The sequence below is a fragment of the Castor canadensis genome, chromosome 2, assembly GCF_047511655.1.
Source record: "Castor canadensis chromosome 2, mCasCan1.hap1v2, whole genome shotgun sequence".
Lineage (NCBI taxonomy): Eukaryota > Metazoa > Chordata > Mammalia > Rodentia > Castoridae > Castor > Castor canadensis.
In genome coordinates this window covers 48,272,209-48,298,411 of record NC_133387.1, presented here as the reverse complement: position 1 = coordinate 48,298,411, position 26,203 = coordinate 48,272,209, and the positions used below count along the sequence as shown (strand labels likewise).

General features: G+C 34.5%; 1 protein-coding gene across 5 annotated transcripts in view; it reads right to left on the bottom strand.

Moving 5' to 3' along the window:
• The window catches only part of Sgce (sarcoglycan epsilon), a 73,933-nt gene that overhangs the window by 5,783 nt on the left and 41,947 nt on the right, over positions 1–26,203 (bottom strand). For 3 of the 5 annotated variants that reach the window (XM_074064725.1, XM_074064727.1, XM_074064728.1), the window contains 4 exons: positions 12,519–12,681; positions 9,820–10,031; positions 8,854–8,880; positions 7,949–8,137 (listed from right to left, as the gene is read on the bottom strand). In XM_074064725.1, the coding sequence (XP_073920826.1) occupies positions 7,949–8,137; positions 8,854–8,880; positions 9,820–10,031; positions 12,519–12,681 (591 nt within the window). The remainder of the gene's footprint in view (positions 1–7,948; positions 8,138–8,853; positions 8,881–9,819; positions 10,032–12,518; positions 12,682–26,203) is intronic. The other 2 variants (XM_074064726.1, XM_074064730.1) reach the window with 1 other exon arrangement.

Below are 26,203 nucleotides of genomic sequence, written 5' to 3'. Positions count from 1 at the left end.
TTTCTCAAATCTGAATTCAAAGTCAGTACTAGGATGCTGTAGTTGGAAACCCCTCTTGTGGTGTTCCTCTCAACATATCCTTCTGTGAAAAACCACTGGTCAAAGACAACTCAGATCTCATCATTTCTTCTCTAGCTTCCACTTTTTCCTATCCAACTACACTGCTAAACTTTTAAAGTCACAATGGACTTGTCTAGGTGATAAAGTGCAATACACAACCTAGCAAGAAATCTGGAAAAGATACAAGAAAGTGTATGTGTATATTACATTGGTTTGAGGATTTAAAACTATCTGCAGTGTATGTTGCAGTTGACTAAGTTTGAACTATATACATGCTCTCCAGTGAAACTTTAGATGAGTTATATCAAAAGTGCTTATATATGCAGAAAAGGTGCTCAATCAAAAACAGTGTTGAGATTTAACTCTGACTCCTTCCTGCCAAGTCACCAAGGTATGTACACAAAGCTCTTGTTTTTGTGGCTGCCCAAAGCTGTGAATAGCTGCAAGCCTGTGAGTATTAGAATGTCATCTACCTGTGAGTTGAAGGGAGGTGCCTCATAAAAGCTGCTTTAGGCACACTGGAAAATTGCCTAAGACTACTCTACTGGAGTTAAGATGCAGAGGACGCAGGAAGACAGTGGGAGGGTTTCCATCTTTGGTGAAAGCAAGCAGCTAACAGCAATTAGACAGGAGAGTGGGGGCTGAATTCAAATAGAGGCCCTATAATCCTTCAAAGAAAGGACCTTTATAAAGTCATAAAACCATTTAGAATAATTAAGTTATTAATGGACTATAATGTATAAACTGTGGCATTATGTAGAAAGTTAAGAAAAACTAATTCTCTGAATTATTAGCATTAATTATTTTCTAATTTTATTGCCATTAATTACATGCACTTAAATACAAAATTGTGTAAATTAGTCATTCCAGAAACTTCATTCTTTAAGAAAGCAGAGGTAATAACTTGCAAATTAGTAAATAGGTGATTTTGGGGGAGTATCCAATTATTTGTTATTTGTACAACTCTTTCAAGGTAATTTAACATTCTTCGATACCCTGTAGAGTAATTCTGTGAGTAAGGTGGATGATTATCAACTGATTATATTGCTCCTTGATTGAACACTCAAAAGCAAAGTGATTTGCATAAAGCCACAGAATCTATAACAGAGGTGAAAGAAAATGACGCTGGTTATGTGGAATACAACATTCTTTTTTGAAATATTATGGGCTCATTTAAAATAAGAAATAGCAAAACATTTTGAGGATTTCCCAATTCTTTCAGCAAAGTTTACACTGCCCACCTTCACTTTTCCACAAAATTTTTTACTATAAAAATGATAACTTGAACCTATAACCACTTTTGCTAAGGAATTATGCCAATTATCTGGGGAGAAAAAAGAAAGAAGGGAGGGAAGGTCACAAAAAAGTTGGAAATATCATAAATTTAAATTTTAAAACCTTAATGTTAACCACAATCAATGTAGTATTGTAATGGATACCTAAAGAAATTTTAAAATAGTTTTTAAAATTTTTTTTCTCTCTGCATCAGATCTTTAAATTGAAGCAGTATAAACCTATGGAACCAAAACTCATCAAAAGCAATATTGTAGCTATCACTTTTAGTGTATACGTGGTGAATTAAAAAAATTTAAAAAGCTAATGGTTCTGAAATGTACTTGGCTCCTGATGGTTCTTGTCAACAGGAGTCCATCATCTTGGTCCCGTGAAGTAGTCTCTTCAACTGACAGTAACTTTAATCAAAACCTAAGTTTTCATTTATAGAATTTTATCATTAAGTTGGTTCTCATTATTACCAAAAGAAAGGCCAATGGAAAAATACTTAAATAAAAGCTAAAATGATTAGTTACTATCTTTAATAAAGACTTAATTCTACTTTTATAATTGTTAATTTACAAAAGATTAAGTACAACCAACCTCCTGTTTTGAGGGACACCCAATTAACCTGGATTAGGTATTATGTTTAGTACAATGGATAAGGAAAATTTTGAATAACCAATTAAAATCGTCCTGGAAAATGTATAGGGCACTTTCCAGTATTACTCATTACATAAGGGTCCTCTATAAAGATGCCTCCCACTTGGAAAAATTGATTGGTATTGACATGGTCACAAGAAAAGACTAATAAGGAGGCAGGTCTTCTCCCTCAAAAGCATCATAATTTCTCACAAATTTAAGAATACATTATTATTATTATTTTTAGAAAATTGAGTATTTGGGATCCTACTTTCAATGCCTATTTCCCAAAACATAAACTTATAAACTGACTGTACTTTCTAAGAGGTTTTTAGCTTTTCAAGGTTTAACATTTTTCTGTCCCATTCAGGCACCATTTTCTAATCAGCACAAATCTCTCACTTCTCCATAACCTTTTCCTCAAGGAGTTTAAGGAGGTGTGGATCAGTCTAGAGGTTGATATGCATAAATTCACAAGTAGTCCAAACTTTCTAAATAAAGCTCACTGGGACTGCTCCTCTTCACTCATATCCCCTCAAGGGAATTCAGGAAAAAACAAAGGTTCCCCTTTTAAGACTCTAGATGGAACTGTAAAAGTAGCCACATCTTTCCACTCCCACTGCACTCCCACCAGAAATACCTGAAGCATTTCCTAGTCCTAAAACTTAAGCCCTCTAAACCTTTCAGTCAGGGATTCTCAACCTTTGTCCTACTCTACTTTAACACAGGACTCCAAATCCTCACACTTAGGTTGGGGTCTGTTCCATAGTGTTTCTGAGGAACAATGGGTTTAGGGAAAAACTACATGAGACTCTGTCTTAACTTTAGGACATAAAATTCTATGACTGAAAATTTAATTTTTTTCATTGCAATAATTATAAAGGTTTATTTTTGAGGTATGTCAACCAAATCTGTGACAGATTTTTGTGGCTAAGCCTTTGTTCACAGATATAACCCCCAATCACAATGACTCTTTGGGTAAAGGTAATTTACATTTAAGAATTGCTTCCAGAATGTAATAGGGGGACTATCTGTAGAGGAAAAAGAAAAATCTTCCTGCTATCAATGGTAACATGCATTCAGTGAGCTACAAAGATTAACTAAGTAGATGCAGAAAGCTTGACTAGACAAGGGGCTGGGGGCTGGGTAGTGGGGAGTGGGAACTCTGGCTAGTGCTTCTCAACACTCTTAAGTCCCTGGGACATAAGGAAGGTCTAAGAAACTGCCAAGACCAGAGGAAACTAAGGAGACATGGTTATTATTGTGTCCTAGATAGAATCTTAGAACAGATAGAGGAAAAGAATAGAAAAACTACTGAAACCTGAAAAAATCTGTAGTCTAGGTAATAGTAAAGTACCAATGTTGGGTTCCTCATGTATGTACCATGGTACTAGGTATTAACAATGGGAGAAACTGGCTGATGGTAGTTGAAAACTCTCTGTAGCATCTTGCAATTTTCCTGTACTTGTAAAATCATTTCAAAGCTATATATGTAGACTATATAATAATTTAACAGACTGTTTATACTATGTCTGTGATTTGAAAAGAAAAAGGGACACTGTCCAAAATGAAAACCCTCTTTTCGGGCATGTATTGTGTCTTCCAGTTCTATCCCAGCTTCCCTTTTTACTACTTCTTTAGTCACTTTGCTTGTAAGCTGGATCATAGATTCCTCTGAGGTCAATGACCACACGATCTCTCCCTGAGTAAATATCAGGATAGGTAAATAATCTAATCTCAGTGCTGACCTAATTTAGTTCACTTATCAGTGCTGCAATTTATCACCTACAAATGATTACACATTTTTTTTTTACTGGGTAATTTATGGTGCCAGTCTGGAGTCCTGTGAAGCATTCTACCAAAAGAGTATTTCTGCGTAACTGACAACAGTAGCAGTCCCTCATTGCAGCTCTTGTAAATTCTCTGTACCTCTGCGGAAGATGGACTTGTTTAAAGTCTAGACTAGTTTCTATGCAGCTCTGAAGGAAGGCTTTGACTGCTTAGCAGCCCGCATACATGTTTAGCCATATTTTTATGCCTGAATATTTCTGGTATCAAACCTAAAGAAGAAACACAAAATCCTACAGTTGGCCAAATTATTTATGAGTGATAAATTCAGTATACTTAGTATGAATATGTGGAGATGAAATGCATGCCTTTTCAGGAGGGGTTAATTAGTAAATACAAGGCAGCATTATCAAATCATATATCTGGTTAGGAAGTACTGTACCATTAATACCTCATCAACTATAATGCCTCACTTTAATCTTGAGAATTCAGTTCCATCCAAATGAGCAAAATATTTGTATGTGTCTATTTGGTGCTGAAATAAAACTTTTTAAAAAGCTGATTTTTTTAGTTAAAGTGTAAAAGTTGAATTCTTATAAAGGACAGCTATGATGAACCCAATATAATAAATTCAGTATTATCTGACCTGGTTGGAAAATGAGGTTAATCACATATTCTGGCTTATATGGAGTTACCATAGAGACTGTGCACATATTATCCATTTCCAAGAATAAAAGAAAGATAATATACACTCTACACTGAAGCGACACCGAATGTAATTTAATTTTCCTCTGATGAGTCAGTCACACTTGACGATCCTGCAGTACCTCAGAACAATCACTGTGAACATCATCAATTATCCATGTACCCTATTTATATAGAAGTGCTAGTTAATGGAGCTTTTCCATTAGCAGAAATTTGAATAATATGAAGGTGTTCTGGACTTAAAAACATGTATGTTGAAATTGTTGCAAATTTAATGTAATAACCTATCACATTTGCAAATAGAGGGATCTGATCAACATAATGGTGGTCTTGATGGGTTATGCAAGGACCAGGATGATGCATTTGGTTGTAAACTACATAGGAGATGTTGTTTTGCTTGTATATTAATAGCAATATCTCAAAATTCCAACCACAAGGAGCCAAAATAATTTTTAAGGATCTATTTCTTATTTTCAACATACATGGTTAGAAAGGGTATTTAAAAAAAAGTAAGAGCAGCCTTTTTCTCCTTCACTCAATTTCACTAGCATTAGAGTTTTACTAATTTGCAAACATATTCAAGTTTCCCTATTCATTATAACAAATAGTCTTATATTCTAAAATTTTATTCCATTGTGACTTTGTCAAAAGAAGTATTTCTCAAATTGTGTTCTTTGAAGAGTTAGTTCTTCTGTTCTTTGTTCATGGATTCACAAAGTATATCAACACACATAATAGATTGAGAATTCTTGTAGCTTAAAAACCAAAAAAACCTGGTTTCCAAGTATACTAGACCATTCCATTTTGGAAGAACACTGATCAACATTTCCCTGGCACTCTAAACAATGTAAGAAATACTTACACAAGGGAACATGCTGAAAACTGTTAAAAAACACAGGACAGGGGGAAAAGGATGGGGAAGTGCAGTGGAGGAGGGTTACACTGTCTTACGTACAATGCAGGTACAGGTATAATACCAAGGCAAAAATCCCACTGACCAATGAACAGACATCTAAACAATGAAGGACAAGAACGAAAAATAGATCAAGTTAACAGGAGGGCTCTAACAGGAGGGGGCAGGATAAAAGAAGGAAGTTAAGAAGGCAAATATGGTTGATGTATTTCCTATACAAGAATGAATACAGAATATTTAAACCTATAAAATCACCATAAGAAGGGAACTAAGACAGAAAGGAGAAAAATGGATGGGATGAACCAATTTGGGATATAATACACATATACATGGAAATGACATAATGAAACTCCCTGTCTAGCTACCTTAAACAAACAAAAAATGTCTTTTTTCAAAAATGGAGGACAGAAGGTAAAACAGGTCCTGTCTGGGGGCTGGCAATAGTGGGGGGAGGATATAAAGAAAGGGTATAGGAGGCTGAATGTAATGGAAATATTATGAAAATGGAAAAACAAGACCTACTGAAAGTATTCAAAAGAATGAGGGAAGGGAGATAAAGAAGAATGATGGGGGGGTGGTGAATTTAACTATGATATATTCTAAGCAATTTGTAAATGTCACAGTGTATCCCAGTACAATAATAATATGATACTATTAAAAATTTTAAAAATACTAGCCTTCTAGAGTAAATAGAAATTCTTTTCATTTTGGAAATAAATGATAGTTATTCATAACTTCCATCTCAAAGGGCAGGAGAGGTTGGTAAATTGTGCATTATTATGGTACTCTTAAAACTGTATTAATTATTTTTCATCAGTATCTAATTCTGGTAAACTGAGTCTTGAGGTGACCCATAACAGATGGGCCACTGGCCTTTACGGGGCATGAAAATCCATCCTTTCTAACTAAATTCTGTGAATCTTAACTACTTATTTCCCTGGTATAAGACTAATGTTTCAAACCCCTCAAATTGAAATATATGTGATTTTCCCCCACTATTAAAAGAACTTGAATTACTCAGACACAAATATATGCATATACATAAACACATCATTGACCCATATGATATTAGAGAACTTTCAGAAAATACTGATAATTCTTTTGGATTTCTAAAGTGTTTTGAGCAAATGTATCTAGTCTGACTATTTGCATTACATCATCTCAATTACTGTTTAACTTTGAATTATCACATGCATTTTACCTGGTTACAAAATAAGCACTCTCATTGGGACAATGTTGGTGCCCAGAATGGTTCCCAGATAAATTTTTAATCAGTGCTTACTCTTGTGTGTTTATTGCAGCACTATTCACAATAGTCAAGTTATGGAATGAGCCTAACTGTCCATCTACAGATAAATGGATAAAGAAAACATGTATATACACAAGAAAATATTATTCAGTCACAAAGAGAACAAAATTATGCCATTTGCAGAAAAATGGATGGAGCTGGAGATCATCATGTTAAGCAAAATAAGCCAGACTCAAAAGACAACTATTACATGTTATCTCTCGTATATGGAATCTGGATTAAAAAAACAAAAGACGTGAAGGTAGACAGGGGACTGTTTGAAGATGAGGAAAGGGACCAGCAGGAGGGGAGGGGGCAGAGGACAAGAAAGAGTAATGGGGGGGTGAATATGAACAAAGTATATTTATATACATGTATGAAAATGTCATATTGACTCATTATTTTGTACAGTTCATATGCACTAATAATAAAACAAAAATTATTTAAAATATTTTAAGGGGTGTGTGTGTGTTTCTGAAAGTGAAAAAGGGACAGAGAAATATTTTTGGAAATCCATCCTGCTTAGTTTGAAAATAAAGAATATTTCAAAACTAAACTTTGTGATTTCTAGTGTTTGGAGCAATTGAATTCAACCGATTTTAACATAAGTTTAAAAAGAAAAATAGGGTCAGAGTCTTAAAAACTAAACAGTTTTACCCACTATTTCACATATCAAAATTTAGCTTCTAGGCATATAAAATTCCTCAACCTCCTCCCCCATACCTACCTCTTACAAAGTCCTCAGCAAGGCTTTCTGACCATAGTCCTTCTAGCACTGAAGAAGGTTTGTACTATGAAAATATATGTTCAAAGCCCAAACTGGAACTGCTCATTTTGATATACAAGCAAATTACAGAACCCCTTAAAAACCCTTTATCCTGAGAAAAATTACATAGGTAATCAAAAAAGGCTAACAAAATCAAGTAATTCTAACATCTCTAAAAACCAATCGGTTTCTCATGTTTTAGCATATGCCTTTTTTACAATTAACTCATCTTCGAGCAAACATGTATGATGGCTTATAATCGATATCAATTTCTTATATATTAAGGTACATACATTATTTGGATCAGTGAAGACAACAGTATTTTCTGAAAATAATTCTACTAGATTTGTGTCAGGCCAGTAGGGTTGGAAGCTACCCTATCAAAGACCTTTTAGTATTTTCTCTTCTGGTAATAAACAAACAAAAGCAACGACAATGAAAAGCTCTGGTCTTTATAGACGTTAGTAAAAATATTCATGCATATTAATAACTGTGGGTCCAAGTGGATACTTACTGCTGTGTTTGCATCAATGGCATATTGGTTCCGTCGTAGCTGTCTGTGTGTAAAGGAGGTATGATCTCCCCAGTGACAGGGTGAAACACAGGAAGTGTTGACAGGGGCCATGCTAGCTCTCTGTTCTTGGACATATCTCGAAGCTCTTTGGTAGATTTCTGAATAGCACTGTGATGGACCAGTTGGATACTATATAAAAAAGAAATTAACAACATATATTTAAAATCATATATTAGCCTGATGGATCATCAATTTGAAAGGTTTTTTTTGCTTTTAAAATAACAAGACATTATTGCACTTTGGGCATTCTACAAACTATCTCAGAGGAGATACATCTCACATCCTTTTAACATAGCAGAACTAAAAATTGCAAACTGATTTGAAGTACATAAATCTTAAATTAAATTAAGCTATAAAGCTCTGTGTTACTATTACAGCCCTAAGTAACAAGCTAGTATTCTATTTATTTCCTATGATTAAGATAAAACTACCGTGGCTTTTATTTCTTGCTTCTGGTGGGGCATTTATAAATACTCACAGAAGTTTCATTTTATGTAGGTTATTACTGAAGATTCAGGAAAACTTGTATGAAAGGTCTTTTCATCTGTTCTGTGGTTTATAGAAATGCAGATTGGGAATCACATAATATAAATGGCAAGTTAATATTCTCAGCCTGAATATTTTAGGTTTAATTTTTATCTAGGTAATCTTAGTTTTCAAACCCTTTTTATTTTTAGTTTCTACCCCTCCTAAATAACTCTTTAGAAAGCAGCTTTCACATTTATGAAATAAACTATGAAAGATGATGAATGAAAAGAAAGCATGACACACATACTGGTGCATGGTGAGCAACTGAGAAGTGAAAAAACAATGATAAAGAAAATAACAGGAAAGAAGACACTTACTCTGGTGTTTGCATGTTTCTCTTTTCCCTAGAAACAAAACAAAATTTATGAATTAAATAATAGCATTGATATTTGGAACATTAAGACTATATGCTCATGGGATCTTGCATGATGTGGAAATGCTGACGTTGTCACTTTGTAATGCAACCAGGCAGCATTTGCCACCAGGTTCGTGATATTACTTGGATGAGTACACACATAGCAATGGAATACTGATGAGAGACACACAGAAAACGGGAAAAAATGGACAGTAAGAGTCAAGCTCTTGATGGAAATAAATTCTATGACATAATGAAATCAAGCTACATGTAAAAATGAAGAATTTGTTACTTGCTGCTTTATTAATGTTTTTTGTCCCTACTTTTTTACCCTGACTTCCAGGTAATCTTGTAATCTTGGGAGATTATTTCAGTTCACAAAGATTCTTGAAAGTACTAACTGTTCATGAAGTAAAGATTTATTACTCAAATGATACTTTATTTTCATTAATTTGTTCATAAGATTTTTAAAATATATTTTAAACATCTAAATGTTTAAATTCCCTGTTTGACAGCAGAATGACTTCCAGAAGAATTCTGACCACCACTTCTGATCAAATTGATTAAGACACATTATATAGTTAAAGTGTAGTTACAAGGTCAACAGATTCCAGTCTGCTCACACAAGATGGCTTGCATAACTGGTGCCTAGCCTCAATTAGTCTAGGGACTGTTTTGCCAGCATGAATTTACGTCTAGCCTTAATAATTTTTGAATAAAGTAATTATGGTCCCTAATTTAATTTACTAGATTCCAAACCACTTTAATTCATTTTAAAGGCATGAAGTACTCAGTTTGACTTGAACACATTTTGAATTCATTTATAAAGTATTTTATGAACTAAATGAAACTTTGCTTTTAATGGCATCGCCTATGTTGTTGTCTTAGCAGGCTCTCCAGTTCTTTATTAATGTTTTAAAGTACTCACACTCCTTCCCGTCGGCAGCACATGAGATAAGCAAGTATTAGAAAAAGGACCAGTGCTACTGCCGAGGGCACAGCCAGTGTAATGAGGAAATCCGTGTAATAGTCTCTGCTTTTCAAAGAATCAGAAGGGGGTTTGTACTCTCCACCATCAGGTAAAATCCCCTCTCCACGAATCACTTCCTGATACGTGGACACTTGCTTTGTTTTATCAACCTGATGCAAAAGAAGACAATTACACATCAAATTAATAGCCGCAAACATTATGAGATTTTTAAGATCTAGACACACCAGAACATTCTTTGACAAATTACCTTAACAAGCCAATTAGTTTCCAATTACTTTACCACCCTGAATTTGCAATTATTTATTGGAGCTAGGGAGAGGTAATGAATGAAAGTAATAATCTTGACCTATTTTCTGTTCCTCCTGCAGCATATAAACCTACTCACACTATGTGTGCATATAATATATGTGTTCACGTCCTGCAGCATTCCCAAACATACACACATAGTACGTGGGCATGTGTATATATGGGTTTTTCTGTTGGTTTTCTCCAAAGCAGAAGTCCTTGATACTACTGTGTAAATTTCTTATTTCCTCATGATAAACCTCTACTGTAGGTGTTAAAAACCACAAACCAGCTGGTAAACAGGTAGCAGGTATGGTTTGTAAGGTTGGTGAGAGAAGAAAAAGAAAAAAGAAGTAAGGGACAACTTCCAAATGCATGGTTCTTTATTCTTCTGCTATCCAGCTGTCAGAAGTAATTTTTAGGAAAAGTCGTCAATGGAAGATGGAATCCGTCCAAGGCTGTGGTTTTACTAAATGCTATCCCAGGATCAAAAACCACACACTTGCTCCGTGTTAATTTATCTCCATGTTAATTGAATTGCTTTCACTGAGTTGCATTTAATTATACTAAGGTTTTCATTGATGGACACTAAAAAGTAGCTATGTGAATTTTTAAAATTACATTTGCTACTAAAAAAAGTGTTGAGAATTATTTGCAACATTATTCAACATCTCTCAAAAAACTCTTCACTCAAAGAATTTTGTTAATAACATGATGCTAGCAAAAACCTATTTTCTGCAAAGGAATTGATGCTCTGTCCTCTTTTAAAGAATGGGAATTAAATACCTGATGAATTTCCTTTAAAAAAAAAAAATCCTGGACGTTAGGAGGCTCGTCATCAAACACAAACTTGTGCTTTTTTCCTTTAAAGTTTAGGTTGCAAATTTTCTGTTTTTAATATTTTATTTATTAGGTGTGTTGTATGACTCATTTAAGCCTCCTGAAATCTTCTGTGGCGAGATGTAGCATATAAATAAATACATGTATGTAAAATAAAAATGAAAATTCCCAACCTTTCCATTTTAGAAAGCCTTACCATGGGAATTAAAATCTTCAAAGCACATATGTAATTTTTAAGGTTTTAGAAATTAGACAATATTCCTAAACATGAACTCACATAAGGGTTTGACCACAAGTAAAATGGTGCTGGTAGGGTCTGCAATCTCCTGACTCTGGTAAGAGGAATCTTTCTAAATTATGATCTCAGCTGTTCAATCTTTCACAGCCTTGTATGATAAGTATCATGAGTAAAATATTGAGCTCTGGTAAATTCAACATTTACCCATCATGCATATGAACCATAACAAGGAAATGCTTTTACTTCATTTAAGAAGGCACAGAAGGGCCATTATTTTTCTAAGATGCAAAGGTCAAGAGAAAAAGAATCAAGAGCAAAAAGTCACAGGGAGTGTTTAGTGTTGCAACGTGAGTAATGTGTTCTTCATCACTGGATGCTGGAAAGCCGCCTGCAGTTGGCTCTCTAGACATGAAGTGACAGTTGTGTTTATGTGTCAATAACTGTTCAAATGTCAACTTTAAACTTAGACCTAATTCACTCACCACCAATCACAAAGAGTGACAGAAGTTAAATCTAAAGGTCACTAAAGAATTAAAACAACTTTCCTACCTTTCAGATAGTAGGATCAAAATATTATATATGGAGATACATAACAGAAAATCTAACACAGCTTATGATTATAAAAATATTATGCATATCTCATATATATATATATATATATATATATGAAACCTCACTCACATTTTCCTCAATCTTTTAGCATGTAAATTAAAATGTGATTTAGAGAGAAATATTTAATGTTTATGACTTTATTCTGAAGGCTTTGAGTAAATTACTAACTCTCCTCACTAGGAATTGTTTCTGGTACCTTGAACTTTTCCTACAATTTGAGTTTCCAGAACATTGAATCAGAGCATAATACTTACTGTTTTATTTTCAAATTTATTATTGCACTCCATTCTTTCCTTCCAAAGTGAGGCACTGGCAGCATATTTAAGAAGAGACGTTCTGCACACACTATACTGGCTCCATAATCTGTGCTGATTTAACAGCCACCAGCATGCCCAAGAGGTTTACTTGGGCCACCTGCAAAGCTAACCCAGCCTCAACAACTAATCATGGGTAAAGTGAGCACAAAAGTGGAGATACTTTTTCCTAAATGGATGCACCATCAGTGAGTTTACCAAATCCTTAAAGTCAAGGAAGTGCACCTCAGTTAGCAAAGTAAACCCAGGCTTTATTTCTAAAAGTAATCCAGGTTTTAGTCAAATGTGATGTCCAGTCACATCACTCCTAATAAGATCTGCAAGAACAAAATTAAATGAAAACTCACCAGTGAAATTTTGCACCAGTCAATGTAAAACTGAGTACGAAATTTTTTATCACATGTTATCACAGGCTCCATTTCTTGACTGCATCTCAATTGATTCTGTGGGTTTTCAACTTCTCGTAAACAAGAAGAAAATGGGACATCGGCACCAACCATGACATAAACGCTGCAAAAATGCGAAAATCTCAAGTTATCCTTTAAGAAAATTGAAAACACTGAAAAACAATCTACCCTGAAAGCAGGATTTACCCTTTTGAATTGAGGGATTAACTAGAATCATCCCTAAGGTAGAGGCCGAGGCTTCAAAAGCAGTGATTCATGTAGGCTTCCGCTCATTCATTCCTTTATTCTGCCAATACTTACTGAGTGTCTTGGTGTATCAGACATTGTCTCCATTCTATGTTAATTTCTAGAGATTTCATTTCATCCTTTTTATATCATTACATTTAGTAGACTACTTACATTAAAAAGTTATCCTTGAGGTACACTGTTAAGAAAATAACCTTAGCACTAAAATAATAATTATGCTTAGAAGACAACCTTAGTACTAAAATAATAAATAATTGTAAGTAATAAATCTCCACTTGAATTCTTTATAATAAGATTGTGAAATTACATTCCGGACATCGGAGCTCTAGGCAGACTTTGCTATTCTACTCAACATTTTGCCAGTTTTTCTAGTGAACAAATACCTGTCTCTCAATACAAGGCCTATCAATATTTTATTTAAGAAATCAAGAGAAAAACTATTGTTTGGTAAGCACAGCAAGGTAAAAAATACTTTCTTGGTGTGTATCTTACCAATTATGAGGAAATAACTATTTAAATTTAGGCTAATGAGATTTCATAATAAAACAGACCATAATAAAACATAACATAATAAAACAGAATATGGTGACAGTAGCATTTAAATAATCTTGGAGCAGTTTGAGAAGATGAAAATAGCTGTGGCCTTTCAAAAGAAAAGAGAAGCCCCCAAAATTACTCTAAGTAAATATTATTTATTTTCTTAATGGCACTCTTATAGATACTTACAAAAATGAAATACAACCATTAAAATCTTAGCTGCCTTCTTTTTAAAACTGATCCTAAAACTCCTATGAAAATTCAATATATCCCCAGTAGCTAAAAAGGAAAATTTTGACTAAGAAATACAAAATTGGAAGACTCACAATTCCTGCTTGGAAACTTGTTGAAAGCCTCAGTAATACAGACAGTATGGTACTGACATAGAGACAGACAGATAAATCACTGGAATAGACTTAAAGTCCAGAAATAAACTAGTATTTTCTAACCTGATCTGAGGATTGTCATAGATAACAAGACAATTAGACAGAAAAAAGGGGAGTCTTTATATCTAATGGTGTTAGGGCCACTGGATAGCCACATGAGAAAGAAGGAAGTTTGATGGCCTAACTTTACACCATATGTGCAAAATTAACTCAATTTAGATCAATAAAGATTTTGAGGTTTTGGTTTGGCACATACAAAGATTGGAAGTTGTCACTCCATCTTAATAATAAGTAAAAAATAAGTAAAAAACTGAACAAACTGAAAAGTAAACAATTCTTAGAGCCATAAGAGAAGTGAGGTCACAAGGGAAACTGCTGCCCCCAGATCTGGAGAGACCAACAGACATAGAGAATCACAACTTACTGCAAACTAACCCTCGGAGGCAACTGGTGCTGAACTATAACTGAAGAATTGGTCTAAGACTCAAGAACTCCATAGGGATCCAGATATCCAAGGACCCTACATTTATGTGAGTTCTATCTCCTGGAGCTCTACCACGTTCTTATGGTGATAATCACAACGAAGGAAAAGGGGAAAGGAATTATTCTGAAATATATCAGAACATTTTTTCTTAAAGCCAACCTTAAGAAGAACAGATCCCATTATATCAGAGCCTAATGGACCTGGGATGGGGAGATACCCACGGCAGCTGGCTCTATCTTTCCATGTTTTTTTTTTTTTTTTTGGAGGTACTAAGGGTTAAACTCAGGGCCTCTTGAACCACGCCCCCAATCCTTCTGGTTTTAGTTTGTTTTTCAGACAGGGTCCTGTACTTTGCACCCCAGCCACCTTTGGGTTTCAATCTTCCTACCTGTCTTCGAAGTAGCTGGGACTACAGGCATGTGTCATCGTGCACAGCTTAAAAGAAGCTATTCAGAGAAAAGTAAATGTTACATTGCAGAAACTCAGATCTACATAAAGAAAAGTAGGGATCAGGGAAGGAATATGTGAAACAAAATAAAAACTTATTTTTCTCATAGTTGATCTGATAGATAATAGCATATTCAAAATAACAATATGTTCACATACGTATGCTTATGTATGAATACATGCTTATGCATGATTATATATATGAAATGAATAACAGCAATGATACAAGGGACATGAAGGAGGAACAGGGATTATCTTGTTTTAATAAGTTATTCACACTGCCCATGAAGTGTATAGTGTTATTGGAAAGTGGATTTCGATTAATAGTCTGTGTTTAGTGCTAATTGCAAGGCAACCATTAGAAAAGAGGAAAAAGAAGTACAAATGATAAGTGAAAGAACAGAAAAAATAGAATCATATAAAATGCCAACTTAAAACCAAAAAAAGGTGAAAAACGACTAAAAATAAAAAATGGGAACAATGAACAAGGCCAACAGAAATAGTAGCAAGTATGGTAGATAGTAATTCAATTATATAAACAATCACTTCAAATGGAAATGGTCTAAATGCACCACATAAAAATAGATATTATCAGAAATGATCTTTTTTTAAATTTTATTTTATTCATATGTGCATACAATGTTCGGGTCATTGCTCCCCTCTTTCCCCCGCCCCCTCCCTTATCCCCCTGACCCCTTCCTCTCCTCTTCACCCCCTTGCTACCAGGCAGAAACTATTTTGCCCTTATCTCTAATTTTGTTGAAGAGAGAATATAAGCAATAATAGGAAGGAACAAGGGTTTTTGCTAGTTGAGATAAGGATAGCTATACAGGGAGTATACAGGGACTCACACTGCTTTCCCATGCATGTGTGTTACCTTCTAAGTTAATTCTTCTTGAACTAACCTTTTCTCTAGCTCCTGGTCCCCTTCTCCTATTGGCCTCAGTTGCTTTAAAGTATCTGCTTTAGTTTCTCTGTGTTGAGGGCAACAAATGCTATCTAGTTTTTTGGGTGTCTTACCTATCCTCACTACCTCCCTTGTGTGCTCTCGCTTTATCATGTGATCAAGGTCCAATCCCTTTGTTGTGCTTGCCCTTTATCTAATGTCCGCATATGAGGGAGAACATATGATTTTTGGTCTTTTGGGCCAGGCTAACCTCACTCAGAATGATGTTCTCCAATTCCATCCACTTACCAGCGAATGATAACATTTCGTTCTTCTTCATGGCTGCACAAAATTCCATTGTGTATAAATACCACATTTTCTTAATCCATTCGTCAGTAGTGGGGCATCTTGGCTGTTTCCATAACTTGGCTATTGTGAATAGTGCTGCAATAAACATGGGTGTGCAGGTGCCTCTGGAGTAACCTGAGTCACATTCTTTTGGGTACATCCCCAAGAGTGGTATTGCCGGATCATATGGCAGATCTATGTTTAAATTTTTAAGAAGCCTCCAAATTTTTTTCCAGAGTGGTCGTACTAGTTTACATTCCCACCAACAGAGTAAGAGGGTTCTTTTTTCCCCTGCATCATCGCCAACACCTGTTGTTAGTGGTGTTGCTAATGATGGCTATTCTAACAGGGATGAGGTGGAATCTTAGTGTGGTTTTAATTTGCATTTCCTTTATTGCTAGGGATGATGAGCATTTTTTCATGTGTTTTTTGGCCATTTGAATTTCTTCTTTTGAGAAAGTTCTGTTTAGTTCACTTTCCCGTTTCTTTCTTGGTTCATTTATTTTGGGAGAATTTAGTTTTTTGAGTTCCCTATATATTCTGGCTATCAGTCCTTTGAGGTGTAGCTGGCAAATATTTTCTCCCACTCTGTGGGTGGTTTCTTCAGTTTAGAGACCATTTCTTTTGTTGAGCAGAAGCTTTTTAGTTTTATGAAGTCCATTTATCTATGCTATCTCTTAGTTGCTGAGCTGCTGGGGTTCCATTGAGAAAATTCTTGCCTATACCTATTAGTTCCAAAGTATTTCCTACTCTTTCGTGTACCAACTTTAGATTTTGGGGTCTGATATTAAGGTCCTTAATCCATTTTGAGTTAATATTGGTATAGGGTGATAAACATGGGCCTAGTTTCAGTTTTTTGTAGACTGCTAACCAGTTTTCCCAGCAGTTTTTGTTGAAGAGGCTGTCTTTTCTCCATTGTATATTTTTACCACCTATGTCAAAGACAAGTTGGTTATAGTTGTGTGGCTTCATATCCGGGTCCTCTATTCTGTTCCACTGGTCTTTTTTGTGACAGTACCATGCTGTTTTTATTGCTATTGCTTTGTAATATAGTTTGAAGTCAGGTATTGTGATACCTCCAGCATTGTTCTTTTGACTGAGTATTGCCTTGGCTATTCGTGGCCTCTTGTGTTTCCATATAAATTTAACGGTAGATTTTTCAATCCCTTTGACAAATGTCATTGGGATTTTGATGGGAATTGCATTAAACATGTTGATTACTTGTTTTTTTTATACTTTTGGGAATATAAACATTTTTACTATGTTGATTCTATCAATCCATGAACATGGGAGATCTCTCCACTTTCTATAATCTTCCTCAATCTCTTTCTTCAGAAGTTTATACTTTTCCTTGTAGAGGTCATTCACATCCTTTGTTAAGTTTACACCTACGTATTTGATTTTTTTTTTGAGGCTATTGTAAATGGAATTGTTTTCATATATTCTTTCTTAGTTTGTTCATTATTAGTGTATAGAAATGCTAATGATTTTTCTATCTTGATTTTATATCCTGCTACCTTGCTATAGCTATTGATGGTGTCAAGGAGCTTTTGAGTAGAGTTTTTTGGGTCTTTAAGGTATAGGATCATATTATCTGCAAATAGGGATTTTTTGACAGTTTTTTACCTATTTGTATTCCTTTTATTCCTTCTTCTTGCCTAATTGCTCTGGCTAGGAATTCCAGTACTATGTTGAATAGGAGTGGAGATAGTGGGCATCCTTGTCTAGTTCCTGATTTTAGAGGGAATGGTTTCAGTTTTTCACCATTAAGTATAATGCTGGCTGTAGGTTTGTCATATATAGCTTTTATAATATTGAGGTACTTTCCTTCTATTCCTAGTTTTCTTAGAGCTTTTATCATGAAATGGTGTTGGATCTTATCAAAGGCTTTTTCTGCATCTATTGAGATGATTAAGTGGTTTTTGTCATTGCTTCTGTTAATGTGGTTTATTACGTTTATTGATCTTCATATGTTGAACTACCCCTGCATTCCTGGGATGAAGCCTACTTGGTCGTGGTGAATGATCTCTTTTGTGTGTTGTTGAATTTGGTTTGCCATTGTTTTATTGAGGATTTTTGCATCAATGTTCATTAAGGAGACTGTCCTATAGTTCTCCTTTTTGGAAGTGTCTTTGCCTGGTTTTGGGATAAGTGTAATACTGGCTTCATAAAATGTGTTAGGCAATTTTCCTTCCCTTTCTATAGAAATGATTTTTTAAAAAAAAGACCCAATTACATGTTTTCTACAATATATCTACTTTAAATATAAATACACACATAGTAAAAGTACATGAATGGAGAAAGATATGCTATGCTAACACTAATAAAAAGAAATTGGGAAGGAGGCTGGGGATATAGTGGTAGAGCAAGTGTCAGTATTCATGAGGCACTGGATTCAGTCCCAAGCACACATATGCACACACACAGCAGGAACAGCTATATTAATCTCAGATAAAGCAGACTTTCTAGCAAGGAAGCTTGTCAGGAAAAAAGAAGGGTACACTGATAAAGGAATCAAGTCTCCAAAATATAAAAGTATCTTTAACACATATGTGGTTATTAAGAGTGTCAAAGTACATGAGACAAAAGTTGATAAACCTTCAAGGAGAAATGGATGTGTCTGCTATTATAGTTAGAGATTTGAGTATCCTCCTAACAACAGTGGGCACATCTACTAAAGAAGGACATAGCTGAACTCAACAACATCATCCATTAGGTTAACCCACATCAATAGGCTACTTCCAACAATAAGAAAAAACATTCTTCCACATCACATGGAACATTCACCAACATTCTGGGCCATAAATCATGAATTTTAAACCCTCTATTGAAGGTCTAGCTAATGAGATAGGAGAACTAAAGCAAATAGAAGGTATATAGATTTTTTGGAAGGAAGAAATTAAAGTGTCTTTGTTCACAGATGATATGATCCAAACCTTAACAAATTTAAAAGAATAGAAACCATGTAACGTTTACTCAGTGGAATTAACTAGAAATCAATATCAAACATAAAATTCTAAAATACTTAGATATTAAGCAACATACTTCTAAAATTACACATGGATTGAAGAAGAATCTCAAGAGCAATTTAATATTTTGAACTATATGAAAATAAAACCATATCTTATAAAAATTGTAGGATATAGCAAAAGCAGTGCTTAGAGGGAAAGTTATGCCACTGGATGCACATGTTAGGAAAAGAAGTTCTAAAAAAACAACCACCTTAGACAACTAGAAAAAGGGCTGCAAATTAAGTCTAAAGGATACAGAAGAAAAGAAGCAATAAAACTAGAGAAGTCAATGAAACTGAAAACAGAAAATTAGAAGAGGAAAAATGTCAAAGCTGGCTCTTTGAGAAAAAGAAATCTGATAATGAGATAGGAAAAGAGAGAGGATATAAATTACTAGTATCAGAAAAAGTACGTCATCAGTGAGACATTGAAAGATAATCAAGGAATACTATGAACAACACTATGAACACAAATTTGATAACATAAATCAAATAGAACAATTATTTTAGAGAAACAATCTGCCAAAATTCACATAATAAGAAACAGACAATATATCCAGGCCTCTATCTAATAAAGAAATTGAATAGATAATTAATAACCTTCAAAATAGAAAACACCAGGCCTGCACAGTTGGATTTTTCCACACACTTAAGGAAGAAATTGTACCAATTCTCTACAATTTCTCTCAAAAGACAGAAATCAAAAGATGTATCATCCTAGGAGGCCTGCCTCTTAATAATAAAATGAGACAATGATATTACAAGAAAATTAAAGATCAATATCCCTTATGAAAAAGGTGCGAAATTCTCAACAAAATATTAGAAGTTGTTGAATCCAAAATGTATAAAAGAAATTGTACAAAAGAAATGTATAAAAGAATAAATGATGGCTAAGAAGGATTTATCCTAGTTATGCAAGGCTACTTTATCATTTGAAAATAAATTAATATGTCACATCAATGGGCTACACATGACCTTACTAATAGATAAGGAAAAGCATTTGATAAAAATCTAATACCCATGCATGATAAAACGTTTATTAAGCAAGTAATAGAGGGGGAACTTCCTCAATTTAATACAGATTATCAACAACAACAAAACAAATGACAACTAACATTATATAAACAGTGAGAAACTCAGAGCTTTTCCACTAATAGCACCAAAAAGTCACAGGTATTACCTCTTATCATGAATTTTAAACCCTCTACTGAAGGTCTAGCTAATGAGATAGGAGAACTAAAGCAAACAGAAGGTATATAGATTTTTTGGAAGGAAGAAATTAAAGTGTCTTTGTTCACAGATGATATGATGCAAAATAATGGGCAAAAAAACCCTCTTTAAACTAATAATCCATTATAGTTAAGATTGCAGGATACAAAAGTTGATGTACAAAAGTCTACCATTTTTTATGCATGAACAAGTGGAATTTGAAATTAAAAAAAAACACTACAGCATTTACATTAGCACCCAAAAAAAGAAATACTTAAGTATAAATCTAACAAAATATGTGCAAAATATACAAAAGGAAAACTATAAAACTCTGATGAACTAAATCAGAGAAATAAAGAGAAAGTTCAGGTTCATGGATGGGAAGACTCATTACTGTCAAAATGTCAGTTCTTTTCAAATTAATCAACAGTAAATACCAAACAAAATCCCAAAAATTGTTTTATGGACAGTGATCAACTGATTCTGAAATTTTTGTGAAGAGGCAAAAAACCTTGAAATCCAACACAATATTGCAACAAAAGAACAAAGTCAAGAAGACACTCATCTTCCCCACCTCAACTGACTGGAAAGCTACAATAATCAAGACAATGTGATACTCATGAAGGAACAGACAAACAGATTAATGAAACAGAACAGACAGCCCAGAAATATGCTGGTCTTTGAAAAGGAGAAAAGACAAATGGTGCTGGAACAACTGAATGTATGCATGCAAAAAAAATGAATCTGCATACAAATCTTGCACATTTTACAAATATTTACTCAAAATGGATCACAAATCTAAATATAAAATGAAAAACTATAAAACTCATAGAGGATAACATAGAAAAAAACTAGATGAATTTTTAGACACAACACCGAAGGCACAGTTCATGAAACAAAAGAATTGATAAGGTAGATTTTACTAAAATTAAAATTTCTGCTGTATAGTGTCAGGAGAATGAAAAAGGCAAGCCACGGTCCAAGAGAAAATGTGTGCAAAACATGTATCTAATAAAATACCATTATCCAAAATATACAAAGAACTCTTAAGCCATAAGTAAACAAAAAAGTATGATTTAAAAGTGAACCAAGGACCGTAACAGGTACCTCACCAAAGAAGACATACAGATGGCAGTAAACATGACAAGATGCTGCATATCACATCATTAAGGAAATGCAAACTAAAACAATGAATACCATGGAACATACATTGTAATCACCCAACTATAGATCACTGTTAACACCAGACACTGGCAAGAAATGTGGGGCAATTGAAGTTTTCCTTCAGTACTGGTGGGAATGCAAAATGGAGCAGTCACTTTGGAAGACAACCTGGCAGTTTCTTAGAAAGCTAAACATATTCTTACCTATGATCAGTGTCTGTCTCCTTAGTGTGTCAGTTCCCAAAGGATGTCCACACAAAAACCTTCAAATAGCTGTCTACAGCTACTTTATTTATAATTGCCAAACTTAGCAACCAAAATGAATTATTTACAGTGAATAGTAAACAAATTTTGATACATCCAGAAAATGAAATATTATTCAGCACCAATAAGGAATGAGCTAGCAGGCCATGAAAAGACATGGAAGAAACTTAAATGCCTATTATGAAGTAAAAGAAGATAGTCTGAAAAGGGTATACAATGTATGATTCTAACTATATGTCATTCTGGATAAAGCAAACTGTAAGACAGTAAAAAGAGAAATGGTTGCTGGGGAGAGGAGAAAAGGAAAGGAAAGATGAGAGGGCACACATGATTTTTAGGAAAGTGAAACTAATCTGTCTGATGCTATAAAGGTGTGTATATGCCATTCATTATGCATTTGCCCAAACTCATACAATCCACAACACCAAGACTGAACCATAGTGTAAAGTATGGAGTTTGTGTGATCGTGTATCAATGCAGGCCTATCAGCCATTACACATGTACCACTCTGGTGGAGGATGCTGAAATGAGGTGAGGCCATGCCTGTGTGGGGACAGGATGTCTATGAAAAATCTTTGCTTTTTCTGTTTAATTTTTCTGAAAAACCTAAAAATTTTCTAAAGACAATCTACTTAAAAATATATGTATCAATGATTGAAATATAAGAGTTAAAACTATTTAAGTCTGAGAAAGGAACAGGCATAAATCTTTGTGGCCTTGGATTAGGCAATGGTTTCTTAGCTCTGACATCAAAAGCTAGAGCAGGAATAGGAAAAACTAGATAAGCTGAACTTTATCAAAACTAGAACATTTCATGCTTCAAAGAACAACATCAAGGAAGTGAAGATAACCCACAGAATGGGAGAAATATTTACAAATCATGCATCTGATAAAGGACTTGCATCTAGAAAGTGTAAAGGACTCTCACAACCTAAAAAAGACAAATAATCTGATTAAGAATGGCAAAGGATCTAACAGACGTACCTCCACAGAAGAGATACAAAAGTACATGGAGAGGGGTTCAACATTGTTGACCACTAGGGAACCAGAAGTTACAAAATGAGATACCACCCCATTCCCGCCAGGATGGCTATAAATACAGAGACAGGTAATAGCGCTGGTGAGTTTGTAGAGGAATTGGAACCTTTCCTACTAATGTGCTGATGGGAATGTAAAATGGTACAACTGCTTGGGAACACAGTCTGGCAGTTCCTCAAAAGGTTAAATACAGAGGTATCAGGTGACTCAGGAATTCTATTCCTAGGGCTATACTAAGAGAGATGAAAATACATGTCTATGTAAAAACTTACACGTGAGCATTCATAGCAATATTATTCAAAATAGTCAAGAAGTAGAAAAACCCAAGTGCTTATCAGTTTATGAATGGATAAATAAAAGGTAGTAAAATCTATACAATATAATGCTGTTTAGAAATAAAAGGAAACTATACACCAATTTATTCTGTAACATGGATGAAACTTGAAAATGTTACACTAAATGTAGAAAGCCAGTCACAGTGAGTACATATTGCATGATTTTATTTATATGGAATGTCTAAAATAGGCAAATTTACAGAGAATCAAGTAGGTTAGTGGTCACCAAAGGCTTGAGGTGGTGGTGGTGATGGGTACAAAGGTGAAGAAGTCTGAGATGACAAAAACGTATTAAAATTCACTATGATAATGGCTGTGCAGTTTGTAAATTTCCTAAAAACAATAAAACTGTACATTTTAAATATATGAACTGTATGATATGTGACTTACAGATTAATGAAGATTATTATAAAAAGTGTGATGAAATGAAAGCATAGCACAAAAATTCAAAGCTATGTCACTGAAAGTATGAAGCCACAGCAAAGCCTAAGATGACAACTATATGACACAATTACACAATTTTTTTTGTTTTCGGTACTGGGAATTGAACCCAGGACTTCATACTTCCTCGGTAAGTACTCTACCTCTTGAGCCGTGACCCTAGTCCTTTTGCTTTTAGTTTGGTTTTCAGATAAAATCTCACCACAATCCTAATGTCTCTGCCTCCTGAGTTTCTGGGATAACAGGTATTTACCACCATGCTCAGCACACAAATTCATTTGTTCTTCTTTTTTTTTTTTTTGCAGTAACTGGGGCTTGAATTCAGGGCCTACACCTTGAGCTACTCCACCAGCCTTTTTTTGTTAGGTATTTTCGAGATAGGGTCTCATGAACTATTTCCCTGGGCTGGCTGTGAACCACTATCCTCCTCATCTCTGCCTCCTGAGTAGCTAGGATTACAGGCATGAGTCACAGACACCCAGCACATTTGTTCTTTATGTCAATTTTATTACTTAAGTTTCATTTGAAAGAACATTAAAAAAAAAGCTGTGTACTTGTGGGAAACAAATAGTAAATAACAGACTGAAAGTAAACATAAAATTAAAAATTTAGAACAAAAATAGATAAAAGAATTCACTGGAAAAGTATTTAGATGTTCAGTGAATACAGACATATTCCATTTAAAACAAGTTACCTTCAAGCTTCACATAAAACCAGTTTCCATCCCCTCATTAATCACCTGGCCTATACCATATTTTTTCCTGATAATTTAAAAATGTTTGTAAATATAGAGACAAATGGATGTTTCCTACAACTCCTAACAGCCCTCTTGCTTAAACATGACAGTGATTTGCATTTGTAATTAGTAAGATTTTTAAATTAAATTATTAAAGATAACATAAATGGACTTAAGAGTTTTTGGTGCTTTGAAATGTGTTTTTTTTCCTTAAATTATAAAAGCAATATAACAACATTACAGAAAACTTGGAATATAAAAACAGAACTCATTTATATTACCAAGATAACTATTTTCATTTTCCAATGTACCTTTCAGAATATTTTTCAAATGCATATATTTTAACCTAATTGCAATCATCTCTAAAATATAATTTTATATCCTGCTTCTCCACTTAATGCATCATAAGCATTTTCCATATTGTAGTCTCTGTAATTATAGTTTTATGGCAATATAATTTTTTAAGTGCACATGATTTATTCAGCAATTATTTCAGCGTTGGACATGGAGGTGCTTCCAATTTTTTGATGTTATAAATAATATTGCAATGACTATCTCTGAGCTTATTCTTTAATGTTACTATCTTAAAAAGAGGTGCCTAGAAGTGGAAACATTTTTATGTTAGTTGACATACACTGCCAAATTACTTTCATCTCTGCTTGGATGATCCATAAACTTCTCGAACTTACTATGTTCCAAGCTGAGCTCATCTTCACCCCACCCCACCTCCACCTGTTCCTTCCATCTCCTTCTCCCAAGTGACTGGTATCCCCAGATGCTCAAGCATGAACTCACGCACCCTCATCTTTGACTCTGCTCCTCCTCTCAACAGTTCAATCCATCACCAGCCTCTGACATCTACCCTGAAATAACTCACGCACATGTGTCACTTTGTTCCCTCTCACTCTACAACTCTATCTCTACTCGCCATCACCTTCCACAGGGGTGAAGCAACAGTCCTTTAGTCACCCTTAAGCCCAGTCTTTGCCACTGTCCTCAGGAAGCCTAACTGCTAAATAAACGAATAGCATTGTGCTAGTTATAAACACAAACAGAGCAGGGATCTTGTCGAGAGTAGTAGATAATGGATTTGTCTTATTGGTTAAAAAAAGTGTATTTATTGTTTCTTTTGTAGAATCAGTAAGTTTGAACATGTTGGTTCTTTTTAATATATAATTCTGTGTGAGGCCATAGCTCTAACTCTCTTCTATACATGTTAAAATTATGTTTTCATAAAATGTTTTCCTTTTTGCTAGTTTTTCAATATGCAGAAATAACAAATTTTTTACTATGTGAAATGAGGATGTCTTTTATCCTTGTGAGCTTAGTACATTTTCAAAGCTTCAGATGTTTGTAAGCAGATGAGAAGGGCTAAGCATACTAAGCACACACCTCCCATTGAATGTTAACAACACATGGCGCTTCAACGTTAGGTATCAGTGTGCAGCAGACAGAGCACTTTCTTGTGAAGAATTTTTTCCTCCAATCTGAACAATCCAATTTCCATTCTTTGGGGGTGGAACATATTTATAGAGGCCTTTGAACACAGACTGTGAAGAACCAAGTAACAGGTAAATAATTTAAGTCAACACTCTGCCTTTTCAGCAGCAGCCAGAGACAACTCAATGATTATATTTGTTTCCCCCAACTGTTCAACTCATGAATACATTTCATTCTTTATTTTGTGCCTATATGACGTATAAGACATCTTGGAAAGAATGTCTCCATGTATGTTACATGTCAGCCTTGAAACCCAAGGCTCTCAAGAGCGGCAACACACTTCTTGCCTATCCCCCCACTCTTTTTTTCTAAACAGATCTGTAATTGATCAATCAACAATAAGACAAAAAATAAAGAATTTAAGATTCATGAGATTATAACAAAATTTATATAATCAAACAAATGACTGAATAACTGAAGGATTGATAGGATTAGTAGTTCCATTGTTATCCAGCACACTGAGTTTGGCACTAAACTTCCTTATATACAAATCAGAATAGAAAAAAAATGTCACAGATTTCATCATTGAAGGAAGGGGTGTGGCTACTCCTCAGACACTAAAGGATTTAATGGCTTTAAATTCTGTAAGAATTTG